The sequence below is a fragment of the Oncorhynchus mykiss genome, chromosome 9 (assembly GCF_013265735.2).
Source record: "Oncorhynchus mykiss isolate Arlee chromosome 9, USDA_OmykA_1.1, whole genome shotgun sequence".
In the NCBI taxonomy this organism is placed as follows: Eukaryota; Metazoa; Chordata; class Actinopteri; order Salmoniformes; family Salmonidae; genus Oncorhynchus; species Oncorhynchus mykiss.
Genome location: NC_048573.1, coordinates 142,501 through 168,195, shown reverse-complemented (window position 1 = coordinate 168,195; position 25,695 = coordinate 142,501). Strand labels below are relative to the sequence as shown.

Below are 25,695 nucleotides of genomic sequence, written 5' to 3'. Positions count from 1 at the left end.
TTATTATTATAAATAACTAGAGTTTAAGCTACAAATTATTATTATAAATAACTAGACTTTAGGTCTACTACTACTTATTATTATAAATAACTAGAGTTTAAGCTACTAATTATTATTATAAATTACTAGAGTTTAGGCCTACTATTATTATAAATAACCAGAGTTTAAGCTACTAATTATTATTATAAATACCTATAGTTTATGTCTACTATTATTATAAATAACTAGACTTTAGGTCTACTACTACTTATTATTATAAATAACTAGACTTTAGGTCTACTACTACTTATTATTATAAATAACTAGAGTTTAAGCTACTAATTATTATTATAAATTACTAGAGTTTAGGCCTACTATTATTATAAATAACCAGAGTTTAAGCTACTAATTATTATTATAAATACCTATAGTTTATGTCTACTATTATTATAAATAACTAGACTTTAGGTCTACTACTACTTATTATTATAAATAACTAGAGTTTCGGTCTACTACTATTATTATTATAAATAACTAGAGTTTAAACTACTATTTATTATTATTCTGGTATAAATCTGTCCTCCCGACCTCTCCTCTCCTTTGATTGGTTGACACGGTTCCATTCCGGGAAAAAGGTCGTGACGTGGAGTGGAGAGTCCTCTTGCAGGTGACTTATTCTATTAGTTAATTTCTAAAGTTCGTTTGCAGATATTAACTCCGTCACTGAAACTAGAAAGGTTAACTAAAAACCAGCAACAACCGAGTAACGTTGATAACGGAACTTCCACGGTGCTGCACGAGCCTGACCCGTGCGTTTCAGAACTTTGTTGAAGAAAATCAGGAGCTATCACTCAAAACAACAACGTGTTCTCTCTCACACACCCGCAGCCAGACAGACAGAACGGGACCAGGCAGATTAAAACCTTGTAGCCGGAAAGGTCGTGTGTTTCCCGAGATGAAGATCCTGTTCGCTCCGCTGAACATCCCGCTGCGGAGGAGACTCCAGACAGCCGCCGTGCTGCAGTGGGTCTTCTCTTTCCTTGCGCTAGGTGAGTCAATTTCAGTTTAAGGGCTTTACTGGCGTAGGAAACATATGTTTACATTGCCAACGCAAGTGAAATATATAAACAAAAGTGAAATTAACAAAATATGTACAGTAAACATTACACTTACAAAAGTTCCAAAATAATTTTGATGAGATTTCAAATGTCATATTATGTAGGATATAGGATATATACAGTGTTGTAATGATGTGCAAATAGTTCAAGTACAAAAGGGAAAATAAATAAACAGGTTTTATTTACAATAGTGTTTGTTCTTCACTGAGTCTCTCTCTCTCTGTGTGTTGGAGATTAGCTGAGAGTGTTGTGATGTTCTCAAGGTTCGATCAATCAGTTTGTTGCAAATAGAGTAAATAGTCAAACTGTGAATTGCCAATAGATCTGACTAACCCATTATACTGCCTCCTAGAATCAACTTTTCAGGTATAAACTATGTGGTATTAATATGAGTCATTCATTCTAGTGGCAAAATTGACTACAAAGTGTTAATTGGATAATATTGGTCATAAAATCAGTGTTGTCCAAAACGATATTTGGAATTGAGTCGGGAATTGTATGGATGGGTTGGGCCTGGATTACTTGCATTCCAATGTTTACCAATGAGGGGGTTTGATTCATCTCGCCCGGGCGTCATGAAGGCCTATTTACCAATGAGGGGGTTCGATTCATCTCGCCCGGGCGTCATGAAGGCCTATTTACCAATGAGGGGGTTTGATTAATCTCGCCCAGCGTCATGAAGGTGTGTTTACCAATGAGGGGGTTTGATTCATCTCGCCCGGGCGTCATGAAGGCCTATTTACCAATGAGGGGGTTTGATTAATCTCGCCCGGGCGCCGTGAAGGCCTATTTACCAATGAGGGGGTTTGATTCATCTCGCCCGGGCGTCATGAAGGCCTATTTACCAATGAGGGGGTTTGATTAATCTCGCCCGGGCGCCGTGAAGGCCTATTTACCAATGAGGGGGTTTGATTCATCTCGCCCGGGAGTCATGAAGGCGTGTTTACCAATGAGGGGGTTCGATTCATCTCGCCCGGGCGTCATGAAGGCGTGTTTACCAATGAGGCGGTTCGATTAATCTCGCCCGGGCGTCATGAAGGCGTGTTTACCAATGAGGGGGTTCGATTACTCTCCCCCAGGCGCTGTGAAGGCGTGTTTACCAATGAGGGGGTTTGATTAATCTCGCCCGGGCGCCGTGAAGGCCTATTTACCAATGAGGGGGTTTGATTAATCTCGCCCGGGCGTCATGAAGGCGTGTTTACCAATGAGGGGGTTCGATTAATCTCGCCCGGGCGTCATGAAGGCGTGTTTACCAATGAGGGGGTTTGATTCATCTCGCCCGGGCGCCGTGAAGGCCGCTTTCGCCCGATGACATGACGGGCAAAGGCCAGGTTCATCCTTGGTCAGTGTAATATTTTACAGTTATGTCTAATTACCCAGAGACAACAAGGTGTGGTCTGCTAGCTGTGATACTGTGATGTAGCTAGCTAAATATACAGCCTCTCCCTACTGGGTAATGTGATGTAGCTAGCTAAATACACAGCCTCTCCCTACTGGGTAATGTGATGTAGCTAGCTAAATACACAGCCTCTCCCTACTGGGTAATGTGATGTTGCTCGCTAAATACACAGCCTCTCCCTAATCTGAAGTAATGTCATGGAGAGGAAGATTTACATAGCTAATGTGGCACCTGACGATAAGGTTTGATAGGATGTAATGTTAGCCAGCTTGCTACTGATAATGTTTGAACTCGAACTTGCTAGCTAAGAAGATTCCTGCTAGCTAACGTTAGATCTCGGTTACGATATTGTTTAGTGCCTTGAGTGTGGCTGAGGTGCACCCATGACCAGCTCGGAAACCGGATTGCACAGGGGAGATGGTACGATGGGATTCGAAATGGTCAGTGATCTGTTTATTAACTTGGCTTTCAAAGACCTTAGAAAGGCAGGGCAGGATGGATGTAGGTCTGTAACAGTTTGGGTCTAGAGTGTCACCCCCTTTGAAGAGGGGGATGACCGCGGCTGCTTTCCAATCTTTAGGGATTTCGGAAGAAAGGAAAAATAGGTTGAACAGACTGGTAATAGGGGTTGCAACAATGGTGGCGGATAATTTTAGAAAGAGAGGGTCCAGATTGTCGAGCCCAGCTGATTTGTAGGAGTCCAGGTTTTGCAGCTCTTTCAGAACATCAGCTATCTGGATTTGGGTGAAGGAGAGGCTGGGGAGGCTCGGGCAAGTAGCTGCGAGGGGGATGGAGCTTTTGGCCGGGGTTGGGTTAGCCAGGAGGAAAGCATGGCCAGCCGTAGAGAAATACTTATTGAAATGTTCCATTATCATGGATTTATCGGTGGTGACCGTGTCGCCTAGCCTCAATGCAGTGGGCAGCTGGGAGGAGGTGCTCTTGTTCTCCATGGACTTTACAGTGTCCCAAAACTTTTTGGAGTTTGAGCTACAGGCTGCAAATTTCTGTTTGAAAAAGCTAGCATTTGCATTCCTGACTGACTGCGTGTATTGGTTCCTGACTTCCCTGAACAGTTGCATATCGCGGGGACTATTCGATGCTATTGCAGTCCGCCACAGGATGTTTTTGTGCTGGTCAAGGGCAGTCAGGTCTGGAGTGAACCAAGGACTATATCTGTTCTTTGTTCTACATTTTTTGAAAGGGGCATGCTTTTCTAAAATGGAGAGGAAGTTACTTTTAAAGAATGACCAGGCATCCTCGACTGACGGGCTGATTTAAGATGGTGAGGAAAGCACTTTTTTTTTTATTTTTTATTAAAAGTTGTATTAAGTTTTCTTGTTTTTCAATCAACCAACAAAACACATTCCACATTCACAGATGTGACAGGCTTTAAAAAAATAAAAAATAAAAAAATAATAATACTTTTGAAAAAATAAAAATACAATTAAAATGAATGATAGTCAAATAAAAGCATTTATTTTTCTTAATCTATATATTTTCCTTGGTACATATATATATATATATATATATATATATATATATACATACATACATACATACATACGTACGTACGTACGTACGTACGTACATGCATAAGCACATATACATACACACACCTACGCACACGTACTCAAAAACTAAATAAAAATAAAAACACACAAAAAAAAAACAAAAAAAAAACATATAACACTTGCAGCAGCACTATCAAGGTTCTAATTCGCTGAGACGACGGGCCAATAATTCGTTTTTAGGTTTTACAGTACCTTACACAACATGTATCTGCGCATTTCCCTAGTCACCCCGTTCACTCTGTCCAGTTTGAAATATAGTTGAATAGTGGAGACCAGAGTCTATCAAACTTGGGCTGTCTCTTGTGGAGGTCATAAGTGAGCTTTTCAAGAGGAAGAAAGTCAACAATCTGGTCAATCCACATTTTAAATGTAGGAGGGGTATTAGAGGCCCACAATAGAAGAATACATTTCTTAGCAAAGTATGTAATAGTCATAAGCAAATCTCCCTACAGCTCCAAAATACATGCATATAGGTTCCACTTTCAGAGGTACATCTTTTACAGTTAGGAGACATATCTGTTTTCATTCTATGGAGTCTCAAAGGAGTATAATAAAATTTGTACAAAAATTTGTAATTAGATTCTTTCATTTTTACACTGGTAGAGGAGCAGTATACCCTGTCGCAAACCTCCGCCCATAACTCATCACTGATAGTCAGACCAAGGTCCTTTTCCCAGATTATTTTCAAAGGAGTAAAGGAGGAGCTTCCTTTCTCAGAAAGGAGTCTATAGATGTATGATATTTTGCCTTTAATGGATTGTGCTGTGACAAGAAGGGTTTCAACTTCATTCAACTGAGTTCTAAACCTCCTCTTGGAGGTAAATGAGGAAATTACATGTCTAATTTGAAGATATTTAAAAAAAATGGGATCTTGGCACATCGAATTCACTGCAGAGCTCTTGAAAGGATTTCAGTGTAGTGGTTTTCTGATGAAATAGGTCTGAAAAGTTCCTGATTCCTAGAGTATGCCAAAGATTAAAGTTGGCATCCCTCAGGGCTTTTGGCAAGTCTGGGTTGCCTACTATAGGCGAGTGAGAACATATTTGGGAGGAAATGCCCAGGTATTTCTTACAGTCCCTCCACGCTAGTTGGGTGCTGTAAATCGCAAAGGTTTTGGCTATGTTGCCCACTTCACTAAAGTTATTAATTAATATAATTTAACTTAAGGGCAATGAACCACACGATTGGGCTTCTATCTGAATCCACGTTGACTCTTGTCTGTTTGTAATCCATGTTAGCATGTTGCGGATTTGGGCAGACCAGTAGTACAGTTGAAGGGAGGGAAGGGCAAGACCACCTTTAGATTCAGGTTTTGATAAAGTGGAAAACTTGATCCTAGGTTTTTTATTGCATTTTATTAAATTTGGTGATGCTTTGGTTAGTTGTTTTGAAGAAGGAAACTGGGAGATAGCATGGGAGCATCTGAAATAAGTAGTTTAGTCTAGGGAGGACGTTCATACGGATTACATTAAGTCTTCCTACTAAGCTAATTGGGAGGGAGATCCAGATTTGGAGATCGTTCTTGATTCGATCCAGGAGTGGAAGATAATTTTCCTTAAAAAGGCTATTCAGATCTGGTGTTATGAAGATCCCGAGGTATTGAAACCCGTGTGTTTTCCATTGGAAAGGACAAAGTGTCTTCATAGAGCTGGTGAGTGTAATATTGAGAGGGCAGACGGTGGATTTGTTAAAATTGATCTTATAACCTGAAAACTTGCCATACTGAGCAATTGTGTCTAAAATGAGAGGGAGGGATTTCTCAGGGTTGGATATGTAGAGCAAGACATCATCCGCGTAAAGCGAAATCTTGTGCTGCAGGCCGCCTGCAGAAACACCCATAATACTTGGATTGCTCCTTATCAGCTCTGCCAGAGGCTCCACCCCCAACAAGTAGAGCAGCGGGGACAGCGAGCACCCTTGTCTTGTGGCCCGTTCCAGAGGGAATCTGTCAGAGTTCAGTCCATTAGTAGTCACCATGGCATTTGGATGAGAGTATAGTGATTTGATCCATTTAATAAAATTTGGGCCCATATTGAACTTTTCTAAGACTGAAAACAGAAAGCTCCACTCCATCCTGTCAAACGCCTTCTCAGCATCCAGTGAAGCCAGCAGGACAGGGGTCTTTTGTGCGTTTACTTGATCAATAATATCAAAAAGACGGCGAATGTTATCAGAAGAGTATCTGTCTCTAATAAATCCAGTTTGGTCCGCTTTTATTATTTTGGGAAGAAGAGTGTTTAGTCTTTTGGCGAGCAATTTGGTAATTATTTTATAGTCGAAATCCAACAAGCTTATGGGCCGGAAGGACGAGCAGGATAGGGGGTCCTTGTCCTTTTTTAGCAACACTGTAATGCGAGCTGTGTGCATTGAGTCTGGGAGAACTCAAAAAACAAAAACAAAAAATCCTCAAAACAAAAACAAAAATCCTCCAGCATTGGCATGAAGATAGGGCTGAGCTGGGGCCAAAAAGCTTTGTAGAACTCTCTGGGGAATCCATCTGGGCCTGGGGACTTATTAGGTGGCATGGAGGTAATTGCCTCCAGGAGTGAAGGGGGAGTTGAGATCTTCCTGGTCGGTCTCTGATAGTTTAGGTAGCGAGATTCCCTCTAGGAAAGAGTGGAGTTCTGCCTCTGTGAGTTTTCTCTCAGAGGTATATAGTTTGCAGTAAAAATCATGAAAAGTTAAATTGATATTTTTTGGGTCATATGTGACCTCGTCTGCTGTTCGGATAGCCATGATTGTACGCTCTGACTGCTCCTTTTTTAATTGGTAAGCAAGCAATCTACTGGGCCTATTGCTATACTCATGGTATTTCTGTTTAGTAAAGAAAACTTTTTTTTTATCTCCCGAGTGTAGTCCAAATTCAGTTTGGCTTTGGCTGCTTTAACCTCCAGGAGGTGCTGTCTAGGGATTGTTTATGTATTTTTTCACAGCGTTCCAGCTCCCTCTCAAGATCTAGCCTGTGTGCTTCCATTGCTTTTTTCTTAGAGGAAGCATATGCAATTAGATTACCTCTTAGTGTGGCTTTAGCAGCGTCCCACATTGTGGCTGGAGAAACAGGAGAGTCTTTATTGTCTTGTGTGTAGTTGTCTATCCATGTAGTTACCAATGTATGGAACTCGTCATTTGATAGCATGGAGGTGTTGAATTTCCAGCTCTTTGACCTCGGGATGTTTTTGCAGAGGTCAAAGCAGAGGTGGACAAAGGCGTGATCTGAAAGTGCTATGGGTCCGATTGTACATGTGGCTGAATTTATGAAACTCTTTGGGATAAAAATGTAATCTATACGGGAGTAGGTGTTATGGACATTAGAGTAGTATGTATAGTCCATAGATGAGCTATTAGTCTCTCTCCAGATATCTATCAGTCCCATCTCTTTAGTAAGAGTTCAACATCTTTGCAGATCTAGGATTTGTGGTGGGGACTTGAGATGATTTGTCTAGGGTTGGGTTAAGGGTACAATTAAAATCTCCGGCCACCACGCCAAAGGAGACACAATGCTCATTGAACAGGGTTATAATTTTTGACATGAAGGCAGGAGTATCTGTGTTAGGGGCGTACATGTTTAATATAGTAATTGGTTGACCATATAGTGACCCAGTTATCAAAATAAATCTCCCCTCCGGATCAGATATGTTTTTGTCAATTATGAATGGAACATTTTTATGGATAAGTATGGCTGTGCCTCTACTGTTTGATTTGAAAGATGAGAAATACACCTGTCCCACCCAAGCTCTGCGGAGTTTGGCATGTTCAGCATCACAGAGGTGTGTCTCTTGTAATAGCGCAATGTCTGCTTTTTCCTTTTTTAGAGCACATAGTATCTTTTTTCGTTTTATTGCATGCCCTAGACCATGGCAGTTCCATGTCAATAGATTTAAGGTACTAGTCATCGTCATCGAGCAGTAATCGAACTTTAGTGCAAGTCATCGCTGGGTAAAAGTGGATAGTAATTACAGCTGCGTTCACATAAAAGGAAAATAAATGGTGTACATAAAATAATAATCTCTGAACACCCCAGCCGAGTTCCCAAACAACTCGACATATCCCGTTGGATCTATTACCCCCCGCTCAGTCTCAATTCTGTGTTCCGAATAAAACAAAAACCGGGAACAGTTAGCAACGCACAACGTATCCTTCTCCCCACCAAAGAAATGCCTCATCCTCTCCACCCCGCATTGAGTAAATAACACAGTTGTCCTCGTCCAGACCCCAGTAAAAGAGAGGAGAAAAATAAAATCAATAGCCCAGCCTACATATGCCTCCCCCAAGGGACATAGGGAACCCCAGGTAATAATAGCAACAACAAAAAAACAGGGAAATAAAAGTAGGCTGAAACATTAGTAGGCCTAGGTTAGGCTATACAGCCCATCCCTCTCAGTTAAAGGACAATAAATATAAATTGGACGGCTATAATGACATTTGGGGGGTGGATCTCTGGATATCGGCTATATTTATTTATTTATTTATTTTTTATTTCACCTTTATTTAACCAGGTAGGCTAGTTGAGAACAAGTTCTCATTTGCAACTGCGACCTGGCCAAGATAAGGCATAGCAGTGTGAACAGACAACACAGAGTTACACATGGAGTAAACAATTAACAAGTCAATAACACAGTAGAAAAAAGGGGAGTCTATATATACATTGTGTGCAAAAGGCATGAGAAGGTAGGCAAATAATTACAATTATGCAGATTAACACTGGAGTGATAAATGATCAGATGGTTATGTAAAGGTAGAGATAGAGATATTGGTGTGCAAAAGAGCAGAAAAATAAATAAATAAAAACAGTATGGGGATGAGGTAGGTGAAAATGGGTGGGCTATTTACCAATAGACTATGTACAGCTGCAGCGATCGGTTAGCTGCTCAGATAGCAGATGTTTGAAGTTGGTGAGGGAGATAAAAGTCTCCAACTTCAGCGATTTTTGCAATTCGTTCCAATCACAGGCAGCAGAGAACTGGAACGAAAGGCGGCCAAATGAGGTGTTGGCTTTAGGGATGATCAGTGAGATACACCTGCTGGAGCGCGTGCTACGGATGGGTGTTGCCATCGTAACCAGTGAACTGAGATAAGGCGGAGCTTTACCTAGCATGGACTTGTAGATGACCTGGAGCCAGTGGGTCTGGCGACGAATATGTAGCGAGGGCCAGCCGACTAGAGCATACAAGTCGCAGTGGTGGGTGGTATAAGGTGCTTTAGTGACAAAACGGATGGCACTGTGATAAACTGCATCCAGTTTGCTGAGTAGAGTGTTGGAAGCAATTTTGTAGATGACATCGCCGAAGTCGAGGATCGGTAGGATAGTCAGTTTTACTAGGGTAAGTTTGGCGGCGTGAGTGAAGGAGGCTTTGTTGCGGAATAGAAAGCCGACTCTTGATTTGATTTTCGATTGGAGATGTTTGATATGGGTCTGGAAGGAGAGTTTAGAGTCTAGCCAGACACCTAGGTACTTATAGATGTCCACATATTCAAGGTCGGAACCATCCAGGGTGGTGATGCTGGTCAGGCGTGCGGGTGCAGGCAGCGAACGGTTGAAAAGCATGCATTTGGTTTTACTAGCGTTTAAGAGCAGTTGGAGGCCACGGAAGGAGTGCTGTATGGCATTGAAGCTCGTTTGGAGGTTAGATAGCACAGTGTCCAAGGACGGGCCGGAAGTATATAGAATGGTGTCGTCTGCGTAGAGGTGGATCAGGGAATCGCCCGCAGCATGAGAAACATCATTGATATATACAGAGAAAAGAGTCGGCCCGAGAATTGAACCCTGTGGCACCCCCATAGAGACTGCCAGAGGACCGGACAGCATGCCCTCCGATTTGACACACTGAACTCTGTCTGCAAAGTAATTGGTGAACCAGGCAAGGCAGTCATCCGAAAAACCGAGGCTACTGAGTCTGCCGATAAGAATACGGTGATTGACAGAGTCGAAAGCCTTGGCAAGGTCTATGAAGACGGCTGCACAGTACTGTCTTTTATCGATGGCGGTTATGATATCGTTTAGTACCTTGAGCGTGGCTGAGGTACACCCGTGACCGGCTCGGAAACCAGATTGCACAGCGGAGAAGGTACGGCGGGATTCAAGATGGTCAGTGATCTGTTTGTTGACTTGGCTTTCGAAGACCTTAGATAGGCAGGGCAGGATGGATATTGGTCTGTAACAGTTTGGGTCCAGGGTGTCGCCCCCTTTGAAGAGGGGGATGACTGCGGCAGCTTTCCAATCCTTGGGGATCTCAGACGATATGAAAGAGAGGTTGAACAGGCTGGTAATAGGGGTTGCGACAATGGCGGCGGATAGTTTCAGGAATAGAGGGTCCAGATTGTCAAGCCCAGCTGATTTGTACGGGTCCAGGTTTTGCAGCTCTTTCAGAACATCTGCTATCTGGATTTGGGTAAAGGAGAACCTGGAGAGGCTTGGGCGAGTAGCTGCGGGGGGGGGGGGGAGCTGTTGGACGAGGTTGGAGTAGCCAGGCGGAAGGCATGGCCAGCCGTTGAGAAATGCTTGTTGAAGTTTTCGATAATCATGGATTTATCGGTGGTGACCGTGTTACCTAGCCTCAGTGCAGTGGGCAGCTGGGAGGAGGTGCTCTTGTTCTCCATGGACTTCACAGTGTCCCAGAACTTTTTGGAGTTGGAGCTACAGGATGCAAACTTCTGCCTGAAGAAGTTGGCTTTAGCTTTCCTGACTGACTGTGTGTATTGGTTCCTGACTTCCCTGAACAGTTGCATATCGCGGGGACTGTTCGATGTTAGTGCAGTCCGCCACAGGATGTGTTTGTGCTGGTCGAGGGCAGTCAGGTCTGGAGTGAACCAGGGGCTATATCTGTTCTTAGTTCTGCATTTTTTGAACGGAGCATGCTTATCTAAAATGGTGAGGAAGTTACTTTTAAAGAAAGACCAGGCATCCTCAACTGACGGGATGAGGTCAATGTCCTTCCAGGATACCCGGGCCAGGTCGATTAGAAAGGCCTGCTCACAGAAGTGTTTTAGGGAGCGTTTGACAGTGATGAGGGGTGGTCGTTTGACTGGGGCTCCATAGCGGATACAGGCAATGAGGCAGTGATCGCTGAGATCCTGGTTGAAGACAGCGGAGGTGTATTTGGAGGGCCAGTTGGTCAGGATGACGTCAATGAGGGTGCCCTTGTTTACAGAGTTAGGGTTGTACCTGGTGGGTTCCTTGATGATTTGAGTGAGATTGAGGGCATCTAGCTTAGATTGTAGGACTGCCGGGGTGTTAAGCATATCCCAGTTTAGGTCACCTAACAGAACAAACTCTGAAGCTAGATGGGGGGCGATCAATTCACAAATGGTGTCCAGGGCACAGCTGGGAGCTGAGGGGGGTCGGTAGCAGGCGGCAACAGTGAGAGACTTATTTCTGGAGAGAGTAATTTTCAAAATTAGTAGTTCGAACTGTTTGGGTATGGACCTGGAAAGTATGACATTACTTTGCAGGCTATCTCTGCAGTAGACTGCAACTCCTCCTCCTTTGGCAGTTCTATCTTGACGGAAGATGTTATAGTTGGGTATGGAAATCTCAGAATTTTTGGTGGCCTTCCTGAGCCAGGATTCAGACACGGCAAGGACATCAGGGTTAGCAGAGTGTGCTAGAGCAGTGAGTAAGACAAACTTAGGGAGGAGGCTTCTGATGTTGACATGCATGAAACCAAGGCTTTTTCGATCACAGAAGTCAACAAATGAGGGTGCCTGGGGACATGCAGGGCCTGGGTTTACCTCCACATCACCCGCGGAACAGAGAAGGAGTAGTATGAGGGTGCGGCTGAAGGCTATCAAAACTGGTCGCCTAGGGCGTTGGGGACAGAGAATAAGAGGAGCAGGTTTCTGGGCATGGTAGAATATATTCAGGGCATAATGCGCAAACAGGGGTATGGTGGGGTGCGGGTACAGCGGAGGTAAGCCCAGGCACTGGGTGATGATGAGAGAGGTTGTATCTCTGGACATGCTGGTTGTAATGGGTGAGGTCACCGCATGTGTGGGGGGTGGGACAAAGGAGGTAACAGGGGTATAAAGAGTGGAACTAGGGGCTCCATTGTAAACTAAAACAATGATAACTAACCTGCACAACAGTATACAAGGCATATTGACATTTGAGAAAGACACACAGCGAGGCATACAGTAATCACAGGTGTTGAATTGGGAGAGCTAGCTAAAACAGTAGGTGAGACAACAGCTAATCAGCTAGCACAACAACAGCAGGTAGAATGGCGATTGATTAGGCAGAGAGGGTCGGATTAACTACACACAGAGCCTAAGTGCGGCTGGGGCCGACAGATAAAACATAAACAAGCAGAATGGATTACCGTGATTAATGGACAGTCCAGCATGCATCAGCTATGTAGCCAAGTGATCAGTGTCCAAGGGGCAGCGGTGGATGGGGCAGGGAAGCTGGACTGGCGAGTGTTATCCAGGTTAGAAAACTAACAATGACCAAATAGCTTGTAGCCAGTTAGCTGGTTAGCTTCTGGAGGTTCTTGAGTGTGTTCTAAAAATGTAAAGATAATAGCGGTTCCGTATCACATTGGGTGAGGCAGGTTACCGGAAGGTATAAACAAATTAAAAATCGAAAAGGGATAGAAAGTAAATATGGGTTCAGTGAGTGTTTGGGACGCGGCGATTCAGACGGTTAGCAGGCCTGTGCTAACAAGCTAACAGTTAGTAGACGGTGCTAAACACGGTAGCAGTTAGCGGACCGGGCTAAACAAGCTAGCAGTTACAGTGCCTTGCGAAAGTATTCGGCCCCCTTGAACTTTGCGACCTTTTGCCACATTTCAGGCTTCAAACATAAAGATATAAAACTGTATTTTTTTGTGAAGAATCAACAACAAGTGGGACACAATCATGAAGTGGAACGACATTTATTGGATATTTCAAACTTTTTTAACAAATCAAAAACTGAAAAATTGGGCGTGCAAAATTATTCAGCCCCTTTACTTTCAGTGCAGCAAACTCTCTCCAGAAGTTCAGTGAGGATCTCTGAATGATCCAATGTTGACCTAAATGACTAATGATGATAAATACAATCCACCTGTGTGTAATCAAGTCTCCGTATAAATGCACCTGCACTGTGATAGTCTCAGAGGTCCGTTAAAAGCGCAGAGAGCATCATGAAGAACAAGGAACACACCAGGCAGGTCCGAGATACTGTTGTGGAGAAGTTTAAAGCCGGATTTGGATACAAAAAGATTTCCCAAGCTTTAAACATCCCAAGGAGCACTGTGCAAGCGATAATATTGAAATGGAAGGAGTATCAGACCACTGCAAATCTACCAAGACCTGGCCGTCCCTCTAAACTTTCAGCTCATACAAGGAGAAGACTGATCAGAGATGCAGCCAAGAGGCCCATGATCACTCTGGATGAACTGCAGAGATCTACAGCTGAGGTGGGAGACTCTGTCCATAGGACAACAATCAGTCGTATATTGCACAAATCTGGCCTTTATGGAAGAGTGGCAAGAAGAAAGCCATTTCTTAAAGATATCCATAAAAAGTGTTGTTTAAAGTTTGCCACAAGCCACCTGGGAGACACACCAAACATGTGGAAGAAGGTGCTCTGGTCAGATGAAACCAAAATTGAACTTTTTGGCAACAATGCAAAACGTTATGTTTGGCGTAAAAGCAACACATCTGAACACACCATCCCCACTGTCAAACATGGTGGTGGCAGCATCATGGTTTGGGCCTGCTTTTCTTCAGCCGGGACAGGGAAGATGGTTAAAATTGATGGGAAGATGGATGGAGCCAAATACAGGACCATTCTGGAAGAAAACCTGATGGAGTCTGCAAAAGACCTGAGACTGGGACGGAGATTTGTCTTCCAACAAGACAACGATCCAAAACATAAAGCAAAATCTACAATGGAATGGTTCAAAAATAAACATATCCAGGTGTTAGAATGGCCAAATCAAAGTCCAGACCTGAATCCAATCGAGAATCTGTGGAAAGAACTGAACTGCTGTTCACAAATGCTCTCCATCCAACCTCACTGAGCTCGAGCTGTTTTGCAAGGAGGAATGGGAAAAAATGTCAGTCTCTCGATGTGCAAAACTGATAGAGACATACCCCAAGCGACTTACAGCTGTAATCGCAGCAAAAGGTGGCGCTACAAAGTATTAACTTAAGGGGGCTGAATAATTTTGCACGCCCAATTTTTCAGTTTTTGATTTGTTAAAAAAGTTTGAAATATCCAATAAATGTCGTTCCACTTCATGATTGTGTCCCACTTGTTGATGATTCTTCACAAAAAAATACAGTTTTATATCTTTATTTTTGAAGCCTGAAATGTGGCAAAAGGTCGCAAAGTTCAAGGGGGCCGAATAATTTCGCAAGGCACTGTAGCAGGCCGAATTTGCAAGCAAGGAGATAGCAAGGGCTAGAGAGTTAGCCTTTGGGGACGTCGCGATGGGGGTATCTGTTTATTCCTCTTCATGCAGTGACATCGATGGACCGGTCGTGGGTCTGGATATTGTAGCCCAGGAGCTCAAAATGTTCCGTTTGCGATGGGAATCCGGGGATGAAAAATAAAATAAAATAATAAATAGGTCCGTTATGCTCTGGTTAGAGTCGCGTTGTTCGAACTGGCGAGAGCTTTCCGAGCTAAAGGTTAGCTGATGACCGGTTAGCTGAAGACCGCTAGCAATGTTTTGCTGAAGCTGGTAGTTCGTTGGCTAGCTTCAGTTGAGGGGTTCCAAGGTCCGAAGTAAATATAAATACTTTAGGAAAAATAGCTACGTTGGGTGAGGCGGGTTGCAGGAGAGTATTTAGAAGAAGTTGAGGTTCAGCAAAAAGTTTTAAAGATATGTGAAGAAAAAAAAACGAAAACAAACGATATATACAAGGGACACAACACGACAATACGTCCTACTGCTACGCCATCTTGGATCCAAGATTGGATTGGATTGGATTGTCGTCTTACCTCCTTTAGTAATGGCATTAATCGCATTTAGTCATTGGTCTGTTTCTCATTGGCCAGGATTGTCTTTCAAAAAACGTTTTGCCTCTTCGGGAGTTTTGAAGTGTCGCAAGGCTCCTTGGTGAAGAATCCTGAGCTCGTTTGGGTATTTGAATCCCCTGAAGATGCCTCGGTCAATGGAGTATTTCTTCACTTCGTCAAATTCTCGGCGCTTTCGGCGTATTCCAGCTGACAGGTCCTGGTGTAAAGCGAGTTTGGCGTTTCCCACTGTGATGGTGTTGTTTTTCGCCGCCTGTAGGACTCGTTCCTTGTCGGTGAATCTCAGGAAACGTATGGTGATTGGGCGCGCTGGTTGTCTGGCTGCTGGTGGGGGCCTCAGTGCTCGGTGAGCTCTCTCGAGTTCTATGGGCCTGTCGGTGGGCAGGTGGAGCCACTCGGGAAGTTTGTCTTGCAGGTAGCGGATCAGTGGCATGTTTCCCTCTTCTTTTTCGCCCAGATTGAATAGAACACAATTATTCCTTCGCCCCCTGTTTTCCAGGTCCTCTGTTTTCTCTTCCAGATGCTCAATTTTCTTTTTAGCATATGCTATTGTTTCCATGGCATCTGTCAATAAGTTTTCCATGGATAGGATTCGCCCCTCTGCCTCGTCCAGGCGCCCCGCGTTTATGGTTATCTTGTTGTTGATGTCAGGCAAAGCGTTTTCCAGGATTGTCACCTTGCCCCCTATCGCACTGAGCTGAGAATTAATGGCATCTAATTTAGTGTTTAGTTCTGTACGTTGGGATCTCAACTCAGAAAGGATGTCTTCGACAGAGTGCGAGGTTGGCATTCGTTGTGCCTCGTGGGGGAGCGGGTTCTCTTGCTCCTGGCTAATGGCGCTAGTTTTTTCTGAAGCTAGCTTCTTCTTGGAGGCTTTTTCCGTCGCTAATACTCGAGTCCGGGTAAAAATGTCACCTGTAGTGTCGCCTTTTGTAGCCGCCATGACTTTTTCTTGCTAAAGCTAAATGAGTGTGAACTTGGAGTGGAGGTAAGATTAGGAATTGGAAACTACTTGTGCGGAGCTCTTAGTTCATGCGGCCATCTCGTTCAAGGGTCACGTGATCCCTCAGGAAAGCACTTTTAAAGAACGACCAGGCATCCTCGACTGACGGGATGAGGTCAATATCCTTCCAGGATACCTGGGCCAGGTCGATTAGAAAGGCCTGCTCGCAGAAGTGTTTTATGGAGCGTTTGACAGTGATGAGGTGTGGTCGCTTGACCGCGGACCCATAGCGGATGCAGGCAATGAGGCAGTGATCGCTGAGATCCTGATTAAAAACAGCAGATGTGTATTTGGAGGGCAAGTTGGTCAGGATGATATCTATGAGGGTGCCCATGTTTATGTAATTACGGTTGTACCTGGTGGGTTCCTTGATAATTTGTGTGAGATTGAGGGCATCTAGCTTAGATTGTAGGACTGCTGGGGTGTTAAGCATATCCCAGTTTAGGTAACCTAACAGAACGAACTCTGAAGATAGATGAGGGGCAATCAATTCACATATGGTGTCCAGGGCACAGCTGGGAGCTGAGGGGAGTCGGTAGCAGGTGGCAATAGTCAGAGACTTATTTCTGGAGAGATTCATTTTTAAAATTAGAAGTTCAAACTGTTTGTGCATAGACCTGGAAAGTATGACAGAACTTTGCAAGCTATCTCTGCAGTAGATTGCAACTCCTCCCCCTTTGGCAGTTCTATCTTGACGGAAAATGTTGTACTTGAGTATTGACATCTCAGAATTTTTGGTGGCCTTCTTAAACCAGGATTCAGACACGGCAAGGAGATCAGGGTTGGCGGAGTGTGCTTAAACAGTGAGTAAAACAAACTTAGGGAGGAGGCTTCAGATGTTAACATGCATGAAACCAAGGCTTTTCGATTACAGATAAGAGAGGTTGCATCTCTGGGAATGCTGGGTCTACTAGGTGAGGTCACCGCATGTGTGGGAGGTGGGACAAAGGAGGTATCTCAGGCATGTACAGTGGGACTAGGGGCTCCGCAGTAAACTAAAACAATGTATACTGTTGTTTAAGATACTTATCAAGGCATATTGACATTTGAGAGAGACATAAAGCGAGGTATAAAACAACCACAGGTGTTGATTGGGAGAGCTAGCTAAGTCCACAACGGGTAAGACAACAACAGCTAATCAGCTAAGTCAACAGGTAAAATGGTGATGAATGGACAGAGAGGGTCGGTTAACTACACACAGGTAAAATGGTGATGAATGGACAGAGCGGGTCGGTTAACTACACACAGGTAAAATAGCGATGAATGGACAGAGCGGGTCGGTTAACTACACACAGGTAAAATAGCGATGAATGGACAGAGCGGGTCGGTTAACTACACTTAGGGCCTGATTTGGAGGCTGGGGCCGACAGATAAACAAAGTGAAGTACCGTGATAAATGAACAGTCCAGCAGGCATCAGCTATGCGGTCAATAGAAGGAACAGGGAAGCCGCTAGGTAGGCGTTGCTACACTAGCACGCGGGAGACACGGCATTTAAAGTTAGTAATCCGGGGTAGGTAGAAGCGTCTGCTCCGTCGTCTGGCAAAGGCCGGTTGAAGGCACAGCTGATGGAATTACATCTGCGGACCAGTCGTGGTGGTACGGCGGGGCGCCGTGTCGACGAAGGGGCAGGGCAAGATGGCGAAAGAGTTATTGTAGTTTTGGGAATTTTGTTTGCTAGCCGGGAGATGCGCCTGGCTCAGGGCTAGCTTCTGGGCTGGGTCACTCAGTTGAAGATAGCTAGCTGTGATGATCAATGGTCGGCAGGAATCTGGCGTTGTAGTGGAGAAAAACAGTCAGAGGCTGGCAGGTATTATCCAGGCTAAAAAAAACGGCTGGTGCCTGAGCAGAGGGTAAAGGCCACTAGCAGTGGCTAACAATGATTAAATAGCTAGTAACTTAGCTAATTAGCTGGCTACCTTCTGAGGAAAGTTTTGGCTATAGGGTCTAACAAAAAATTGCCGATCCGTGTCACATTGAGTGAGGCGGGTTACCGGAAGGTATATTTAATTTAAAAATGGAAAAAGAGATTGAAAAATAAATGTGTGCACACACACACAAAAAGAAGACAAAGTAAACGAGAGGACAACAAACCACGTCTGCACTGCTACACCATCTTGGAAGCATGATTAAAAGACAGGTTAATACAGATGGAGGACAGGAGATGTCATGGAGTCCCCTGATTAAAAGACAGGTTCACCATCTGCCCTCTCCTGTCTCCTCCTGTCTGGTACAGCTACCTCCACCACACTCCCCTCTCTCCCTGGTCTGTCTCCCCCTGTCTGGTACAGCTACCCCCACCACACTCCCCTCTCTCCCTGGCCTGTCTCCCCCTGTCTGGTACAGCTACCTCCACCACACTCCCCTCTCTCCCTGGTCTGTCTCCCCCTGTCTGGTACAGCTACCCCCACCACACTCCCCTCTCTCCCTGGCCTGTCTCCCCCTGTCTGGTACAGCTACCTCCACCACACTCCCCTCTCTCCCTGGTCTGTCTCCCCCTGTCTGGTACAGCTACCTCCACCACACTCCCCTCTCTCCCTGGTCTGTCTCCCCCTGTCTGGTACAGCTACCTCCACCACACTCCCCTCTCTCCCTGGTCTGTCTCCTCCTGTCTGGTACAGGTACCTCCACCACACTCACCCCTCTCTGTTCACTGTCTGCCCTCTCCTGTCTCCTGCTGTCTGGTACAGCTACCTCCACCACACTCACCCCTCTCTGTTCACTGTCTGCCCTCTCCCGTCTCCTGCTGTCTGGTACAGGTACCTCCACCACACTCCCCTCCCTCCCTGGTCTGTCTCCCCCTGTCTGGTACAGCTACCTCCACCACACTCACCCCTCTCTGTTCACTGTCTGCCCTCTCCTGTCTCCTCCTGTCTGGTACAGGTACCTCCACCACACTCACCCTTCTCCCCAGCTTTCGTTATCCTCCAGCACACAGGCACTGTTGGGGCGAGTGACTCTGAACTTACAATGGCTAGCCTCAAGTCGTTATATATTACATTTTTTTCTTGTACATTTTGCTATTTGCCTCATGAGTCCTGCATGTTTTGTTGACTACAAACTTTCTTTACCCAACCGTGGGACAGACTGTTTGTTCCCACACCTGGTTGGTTACACAGACTTTTGTCCTCCCATCCTATTTTAACCACCTCTCGCCGGCTTTGTATTCATGTTACCTGATGAAATTGCTGTACAATATGATCTTGTTGCCATCTGATGCACATTGAGGTGTCATAAATCAGCACTGCAGAGCTCTCCCTGTCCTCTGCCGTGCCTTGATTGTATTAGTGTTGATGATATCTGGAAATGTGCATGTACACCCTTGCCCATCTACTGTTGCTAGCCCCAATTCTGACTTGTGCTCTATCTGCTTCACTGCTTCACTGATAGTTAAATAAAGGTAAAATAAAAAATTGAAAGTGTGGGTTCACAGCTCCAATCCAGATGTGTTGGTCATTACTGAGACGTGGTTCAGAAAGAGTGTTTTGTACACTGATGTTAACTTTTCTGGTTATAACCTTTTTTTGGCAACACAGATCTTCTAAAGGTGGGGGAGTGACAATCTTTACCAAGGATCACCTTCAGTGCTCGGTTGTCTCCACCAAGTCTGTCCCCAAACTATTTGATTTGCTGGTTTTAAGCATTAAACTTTCAAATAGCACTTTGTTGACTGTTGCTGGGTGCTATCGTCCTCCATCAGCACTGGCCTGTACCCTACCTGCCCTAAGCTTTCTCCTGGCCCCTTACACGAAGCCTGAATTTGTCCTGCTAGGTGACCTAAACTGGGACGGGCTTAAACCACCTGACCAAGTCCTAAGGCAATGGGACTCTCTAAATCTTTCTCAGATTATCACCAATCCCACAAGGTATGACTCCAAACACCCAGAAAAGGCTTCTCTCCTCGATGTTATCCTCACAAATAATCCTGATAGGTATCAGTCTGGTGTTTTCTGTAATTATCTTAGTGATTACTGTTTTACACACTGTGTTCGTAATGGCTGCTCAGTGAAACGACCTATCCTGATTTGTCATAGACGCTTGCTAAAACACTTTAATGAGCAAGCCTTCCTTCATGACCTGGCTTCTGTAAATTGGTATAGTATCTAATGGTTCAGGTTAGGACTGGTCCCAGGTTAGTATCTAATGGTTCAGGTTAGGACTGGTCCCAGATCAGTGGTTAGGTTAGTATCTAATGGTTCAGGTTAGGGCTGGTCCTAGATCAGTGGTTAGGTTAGTATCTAATGGTTCAGGTTAGGACTGGTCCCAGATCAGTGGTTTGGTTAGTATCTAATGGTTCAGGTTATGACTGGTCCTAGATCAGTGGTTAGGTTAATATCTAATGGTTCAGGTTAGGACTGGGGCAGGGTGATCTGGTCCTAGATCAGTGGTTATGGTTGTATAGTGTAACCCTCTAACCCTTACCCTCTAACCCTTACCCTCTAACCCTAGCGCCATGCACCTCCCAGAGGTCAGATCCATCTCTGTACCACAGCACCATGCACCTCCCAGAGGTCAGATCCATCTCTGTACCACAGCACCATGCACCTCCCAGAGTCTGTTGAATGCACTGAGACCACATCACCGCTGTGCTTCCAATGCAGACCATGCATTACCTTTGTCTCTGTAGTGAAGCTGGGGTCACCTTGTTAGGGGACAGGGGTATGTGTGGGTGAGAATGGACACATACATATATATATATATACACACACACACACACACACACACACACACACACACACACACACACACACACACACATTTGCTCTCTGCTCTCCTTTATCAAACATGTGACCTTATTTTCCTCCCCCCAGCGAGTAAATGACCAATAACATGTCTGCCCTATTTCCCCCCCTCATCCCCCAGCCCAGTGTTGTCTAGCAGGGTATGTGTTGCTGTGCGTCTCTGATTGGTGGGTTCTGGCGGCGCTGTATGCTGGTTGGCTGTATCTGGACAGGGACACACCCACCAGCGGGGGTCGGAGGTCAGAGTGGCTTCGGAACTGCAGTGTCTGGAAACACTTCAGAGACTACTTCCCTCTAAATGTAAGACTGACCCCTAACAGGCCTTCTACATGGGCCGTAACTTTTGCAGAGTGTGAGACGATCCCATTAATTTCAATGAAACCTGTGTCTAAGCAATACTGCTCTGCAAGAGGCTCATGCTGCTCAGCCCAAACTTCCTTCCTTTTCCCCCCATCTCTCTCAATTCAAATGGCTTTCTCTCTTTCTCATTTCAATTCAAAGGGCTTTGTCGTTTTAAAAGAATATGGACATTTCAAATGTTATATTATTGGCTATGTCCAGTGTTGTAGCAATGTGCAAGTAGTTGAAGTATGAAAGGGAAATTAAATGAACAGATAAATACAGGTAGTACAGTCGTGGCCAAAAGTTTTGAGAATGACACAAATATTAATTTCCACAAAGTTTGCTGCTTCAGTGTCTTCAGATATTTTTGTCAGATGTTACTATGGATACTGAAGTATAATTACTAGCATTTCATAGGTGTCAAAAGGCTTTCATTGACAATTACATGAAGTTAATGCAGAGTTGACCCTTCTTTTTCAAGACCTCTGCAATCCGCCCTGGCATGCTGTCAATTAACTTCTGGGCCACATCCTGACTGATGGCAGCCCATTCTTGCATAATCAATGCTTAGAGTTTGTCAGAATTTGTGGCTTTTTGTTTGTCCATCTGCCTCTTGAGGATTGACCACAAGTTCTCAATGGGATTAAGGTCTGGGGAGTTGCCATTCCTGAGCAAGCTCTGTACTGGTGGTGCCCCGATCCCGCAACTGAATCAACTTAAGGCAACGGTCCTAGCGCTTGCTGGACTTTCTTGGGCGCCCTGAAGCCTTTTTCACAACAATTGGAACCGCTCTCCTTGAAGTTCTTGATGATCCGATAAATGGTTGATTTAGGTGCAATGGCAGCAATATAATATCCTTGCCTGTGAAGCCCTTTTTGTGCAAAGCACGTGTTTCCTTGCAGGTAACCATGGTTGACAGAGGAAGAAAAATGACCACCCTCCTTTTTATTTTATTTTACTAGGCAAGTCAGTTAAGAACAAATTCTTATTTTCAATGACGGCCTAGGAACTGCCTGTTCAGGTGCCAGACGACAGATCTGTACCTTGTCAGCTTGGGGATTTGAACTTGCAACCTTCCGGTTACTAGTCCAACGCGCTAACCACTAGGCTACCCTGCCGCCCCTTTTGAAGCTTCCAGTCTGTTATTTGAACTCTGACAGAGTGATCTCCAGCCTTGTCCTTGTCAACACTCACACCTGTGTTAACGAGAGAATCACTGATATGTCAGCTGGTCCTTTTGTGGCAGGGCTGAAATGCAGAGGAAATGTTTTTTGGGGATTCAGTTCATTTGCATGGCAAAGATGAACTTTGAAATGAATTACAATTTATCTGATCACCCTTCATAACATTCTGGAGTAAATGCAAATTGCCATCATACAAACTGATGCAGATATTTGTGTCATTCTCAAAACATTTGGCCACGACTGTATTTACAATGTTGTTTGTGCTCCACTGGTTGCCCTTTTGTCATGGCAACAGGCCACACATCATGCAACTGTGTTTGCACACTGTGGTATTTCACCCAGGAGATATGGGAGTTTATCAGTTTGACTTATTTTCTAAATCTTTGTGGATCTGTGTAATCTGAGGGAAATATGTGTCTCTGATATGGTCATACATTTGGCAGGAGGTTAGGAAGTGCAGCTCAGTTTCCACCTCATTTTGTGGGCAGTCAGCTCATAGGCAGACCTGGCTCTCAAGAGAAGACTGAGGCGGTGCCTCTCAATAGCAAGGTTATGCTCACTGAGTCTGTACATAGTCAGGTATGTTATCTCTGCTCTGCATTCATTTTTTGGAGTTTTGCGTTGTACACAGAGTATATTTTTGCAGAATTCTGCATACAGTCTCAATTGGGTGTTTTGTCCAAGTTTGTGGGATGGTGTTAGAGTTTAAGTATAGCCAATTGGAATTCGTGGTCTGTATATTTTATAATTTCATTGAGGATACCATCAACACCACAGGCCTTTTTGGGTTGGAGGGTTTTTATTTTGTCCTGTAACTCATTCAATGTAATTGGAGAATGGTAGTCTGGTAGTCTTCAATAGTTGATTCTAAGATTTGTATTTGATCATGTATATGTTTTTGCTGTTTGTTCTTTGTTATAGAGACAAAAAGATTGGAGAAGTGGTTTACCCATACATCTCCATTTTGTTCCAATTTTCCCAGGTTTGATTCTATGGATTCTTCAAATACATTGAGCTGATTTCTGACATGCTGTTCCTTCTTTTTCCGTAGTGTATTTCTGTATTGTTTTAGTGATTCACCATAGTGAAGGTGTGTCTCGGGTTTTCTGATTCTGTGTTTTTGTTTGGATAGGTTTCTCAATTTCTTTTTGAGGTTTTTACATTCTTCATCAAACCGTTTCTCATTGTTGTAATTTGTCTTAGGTTTTCTGCCGGAATTTAAATATGATGTTAGCTGATAGGTCAAATATATTGTTCAGGCTTCCTACTGTTCATTTTACACCTTCACTATTGCAGGAAAACATTTTGTCCAGGAAGTTGTCTAGGAGGGATTGGATTTGTTGTTGGCCAATAGTTGTTTGGTAGGTTTGTACCCTCCTTCCATCTGTAGCATTTCTTAATAGCAGTTTGTTCAGCTTTGATGACTCATGGTTGAGTATTGCTCTGTTCAAGTACATTGTGATTTTGCTGTGGTCTGATAGGGCTGTCAGTGGGCTGACTGAATGCTCTGAGAGACTCTGGGTTGAGGTCAGTGATAAAGTAGTCTACAGTACTACTGCCAAGAGATGATCTATAGGTGTACCCCTCCTATAGAAGTTGTCTTCATTAAAGTATGGGAGTTCTGGTGGGGGGATATAGGTAGCACACAGGAGGACATTTTTCTCTGTCAAATCAAAATCAAATTTATTTATATAGCCCTTCGTACATCAGCTGATATCTCAAAGTGCTGTACAGAAACCCAGCCTAAAACCCCAAACAGCAAGCAATGCAGGTGTAGAAGCACGGTGGCTAGGAAAAACTCCCTAGAAAGGCCAAAACCTAGGAAGAAACCTAGAGAGGAACCAGGCTATGTGGGGTGGCCAGTCCTCTTCTGGCTGTGCCGGGTGGAGATCATAACAGAACATGGTCAAGATGTTCAAATGTTCATAAATGACCAGCATGGTCGAATAATAATAAGGCAGAACAGTTGAAACTGGAGCAGCAGCACGGCCAGGTGGACTGGGGACAGCAAGGAGTCATCATGTCAGGTATTCCTGGGGCATGGTCCTAGGGCTCAGGTCCTCTGAGAGAGAGAAAGAGAGAAGGAGAGAATTAGAGAACGCACACTTAGATTCACACAGGACACCGAATAGGACAGGAGAAGTACTCCAGATATAACAAACTGACCCTAGCCCCCCGACACATAAACTACTGCAGCATAAATACTGGAGGCTGAGACAGGAGGGGTCAGGAGACACTGTGGCCCCATCCGAGGACACCCCCGGACAGGGCCAAACAGGAAGGATATAACCCCACCCACTTTGCCAAAGCACAGCCCCCACACCACTAGAGGGATATCTTCAACCACCAACTTACCATCCTGAGACAAGGCTGAGTATAGCCCACAAAGACCTCCGCCACCGCGGGGGGGGGGGGGGGGCGCCAACCCCGCCAACCCAGAGATCATTTCCTTTAGAATTTCTAGCCAAATGTAAAATGTTCCTGTTTTTGATTTAATGTCATAGTGAGTTAGTTCTGCTCTATACCAAATTAGCAAACCCCCTGAGTCCATTCCCTGTTTTACTCCCGGTAGCTCTCTCCTCCTGGTAGTTTGGTGGATGGGATGACCAGCTCTCTGTAACCCTGTGGGTCCGTCTCCTCTATACCACTCACCTGGTAGTGTGGTGGATGGGATGACCAGCTCTCTGTAACCCTGTGGGTCTCCTCTATACCAGGTTTCTTGTAGGATGACAATGTCTTTATTTCTGATTTCTTTGATGAAGTCCAGGTTCCTGCTCTTTAGGCCAAAGGCAGATGACCTCAGGCCTTGGATATTCCAGGATGAGATTGTGAAGGCTTTGTGTTCCATAAAGTGTCCAATGTTGTTGGTCGTGTGGTTTGGCCTCAGACCAGTAAGTGTGAGCAGAGCCTGCTGAGCATCTGGTAAATGCCATTGGCACGAGCCTGTTTGCCTGCTCACGGCCTGGGCGTATGTGTGACTTCTATATTGAGGCCCTCTTTGTGGGAGTGGGAGGCATGGGGTGGGCAGGAGGGGCATAGGTCTGATCTGAGTGGGCCAAAATGAGGTGTGGGCATGGTTGACTTGGGGGGGAAGGGTTGATTGGTTGGGGTGGGGTGTGTGGATGTGGCTGGTGGTGCTGTGGTCTGGATGTAGGTCCTCTCAGTGTGGGTCCTTTATGTGCAGGTCCGGGAGGGGGGGTCCTGAGTTAAGGTTAGGACCCACGCCGAGGATTCTAATTACAGTACCTGTTGCCCCCCCCCCCCCCCCCCCCCCCCCCCAGCTCATAAAGACGGTGGATCTGGACCCTGGTTCTAACTACATCTTTGGGTTCCACCCCCATGGTGTTCTGGTGGCGGGGGGTTTTGGGAACTTCTGTACGGAGGCGTCAGGGTTC

The 25,695-nt window shown here is 44.8% G+C and overlaps 1 protein-coding gene across 2 annotated transcripts in view; it reads left to right on the top strand.

Annotated features, from left to right (window-relative positions):
• Nucleotides 1-553: 553 nt before the first annotated feature.
• LOC110518554 (2-acylglycerol O-acyltransferase 2-A) overlaps nt 554-25,695 on the top strand; it is a 32,994-nt gene continuing 7,852 nt past the window's right edge. For both annotated transcript variants that reach the window (XR_005053072.1, XM_036986988.1), the window contains exons 1-4: nt 554-646; nt 868-1,028; nt 20,896-21,074; nt 25,582-25,695. The exon at nt 25,582-25,695 is cut by the window's right edge and continues 91 nt beyond it. Coding sequence is in view for 1 of the 2 variants with exons in the window: in XM_036986988.1 (XP_036842883.1) it covers nt 935-1,028; nt 20,896-21,074; nt 25,582-25,695 (387 nt within the window). In the remaining variant the exon portion in view is untranslated. The remainder of the gene's footprint in view (nt 647-867; nt 1,029-20,895; nt 21,075-25,581) is intronic.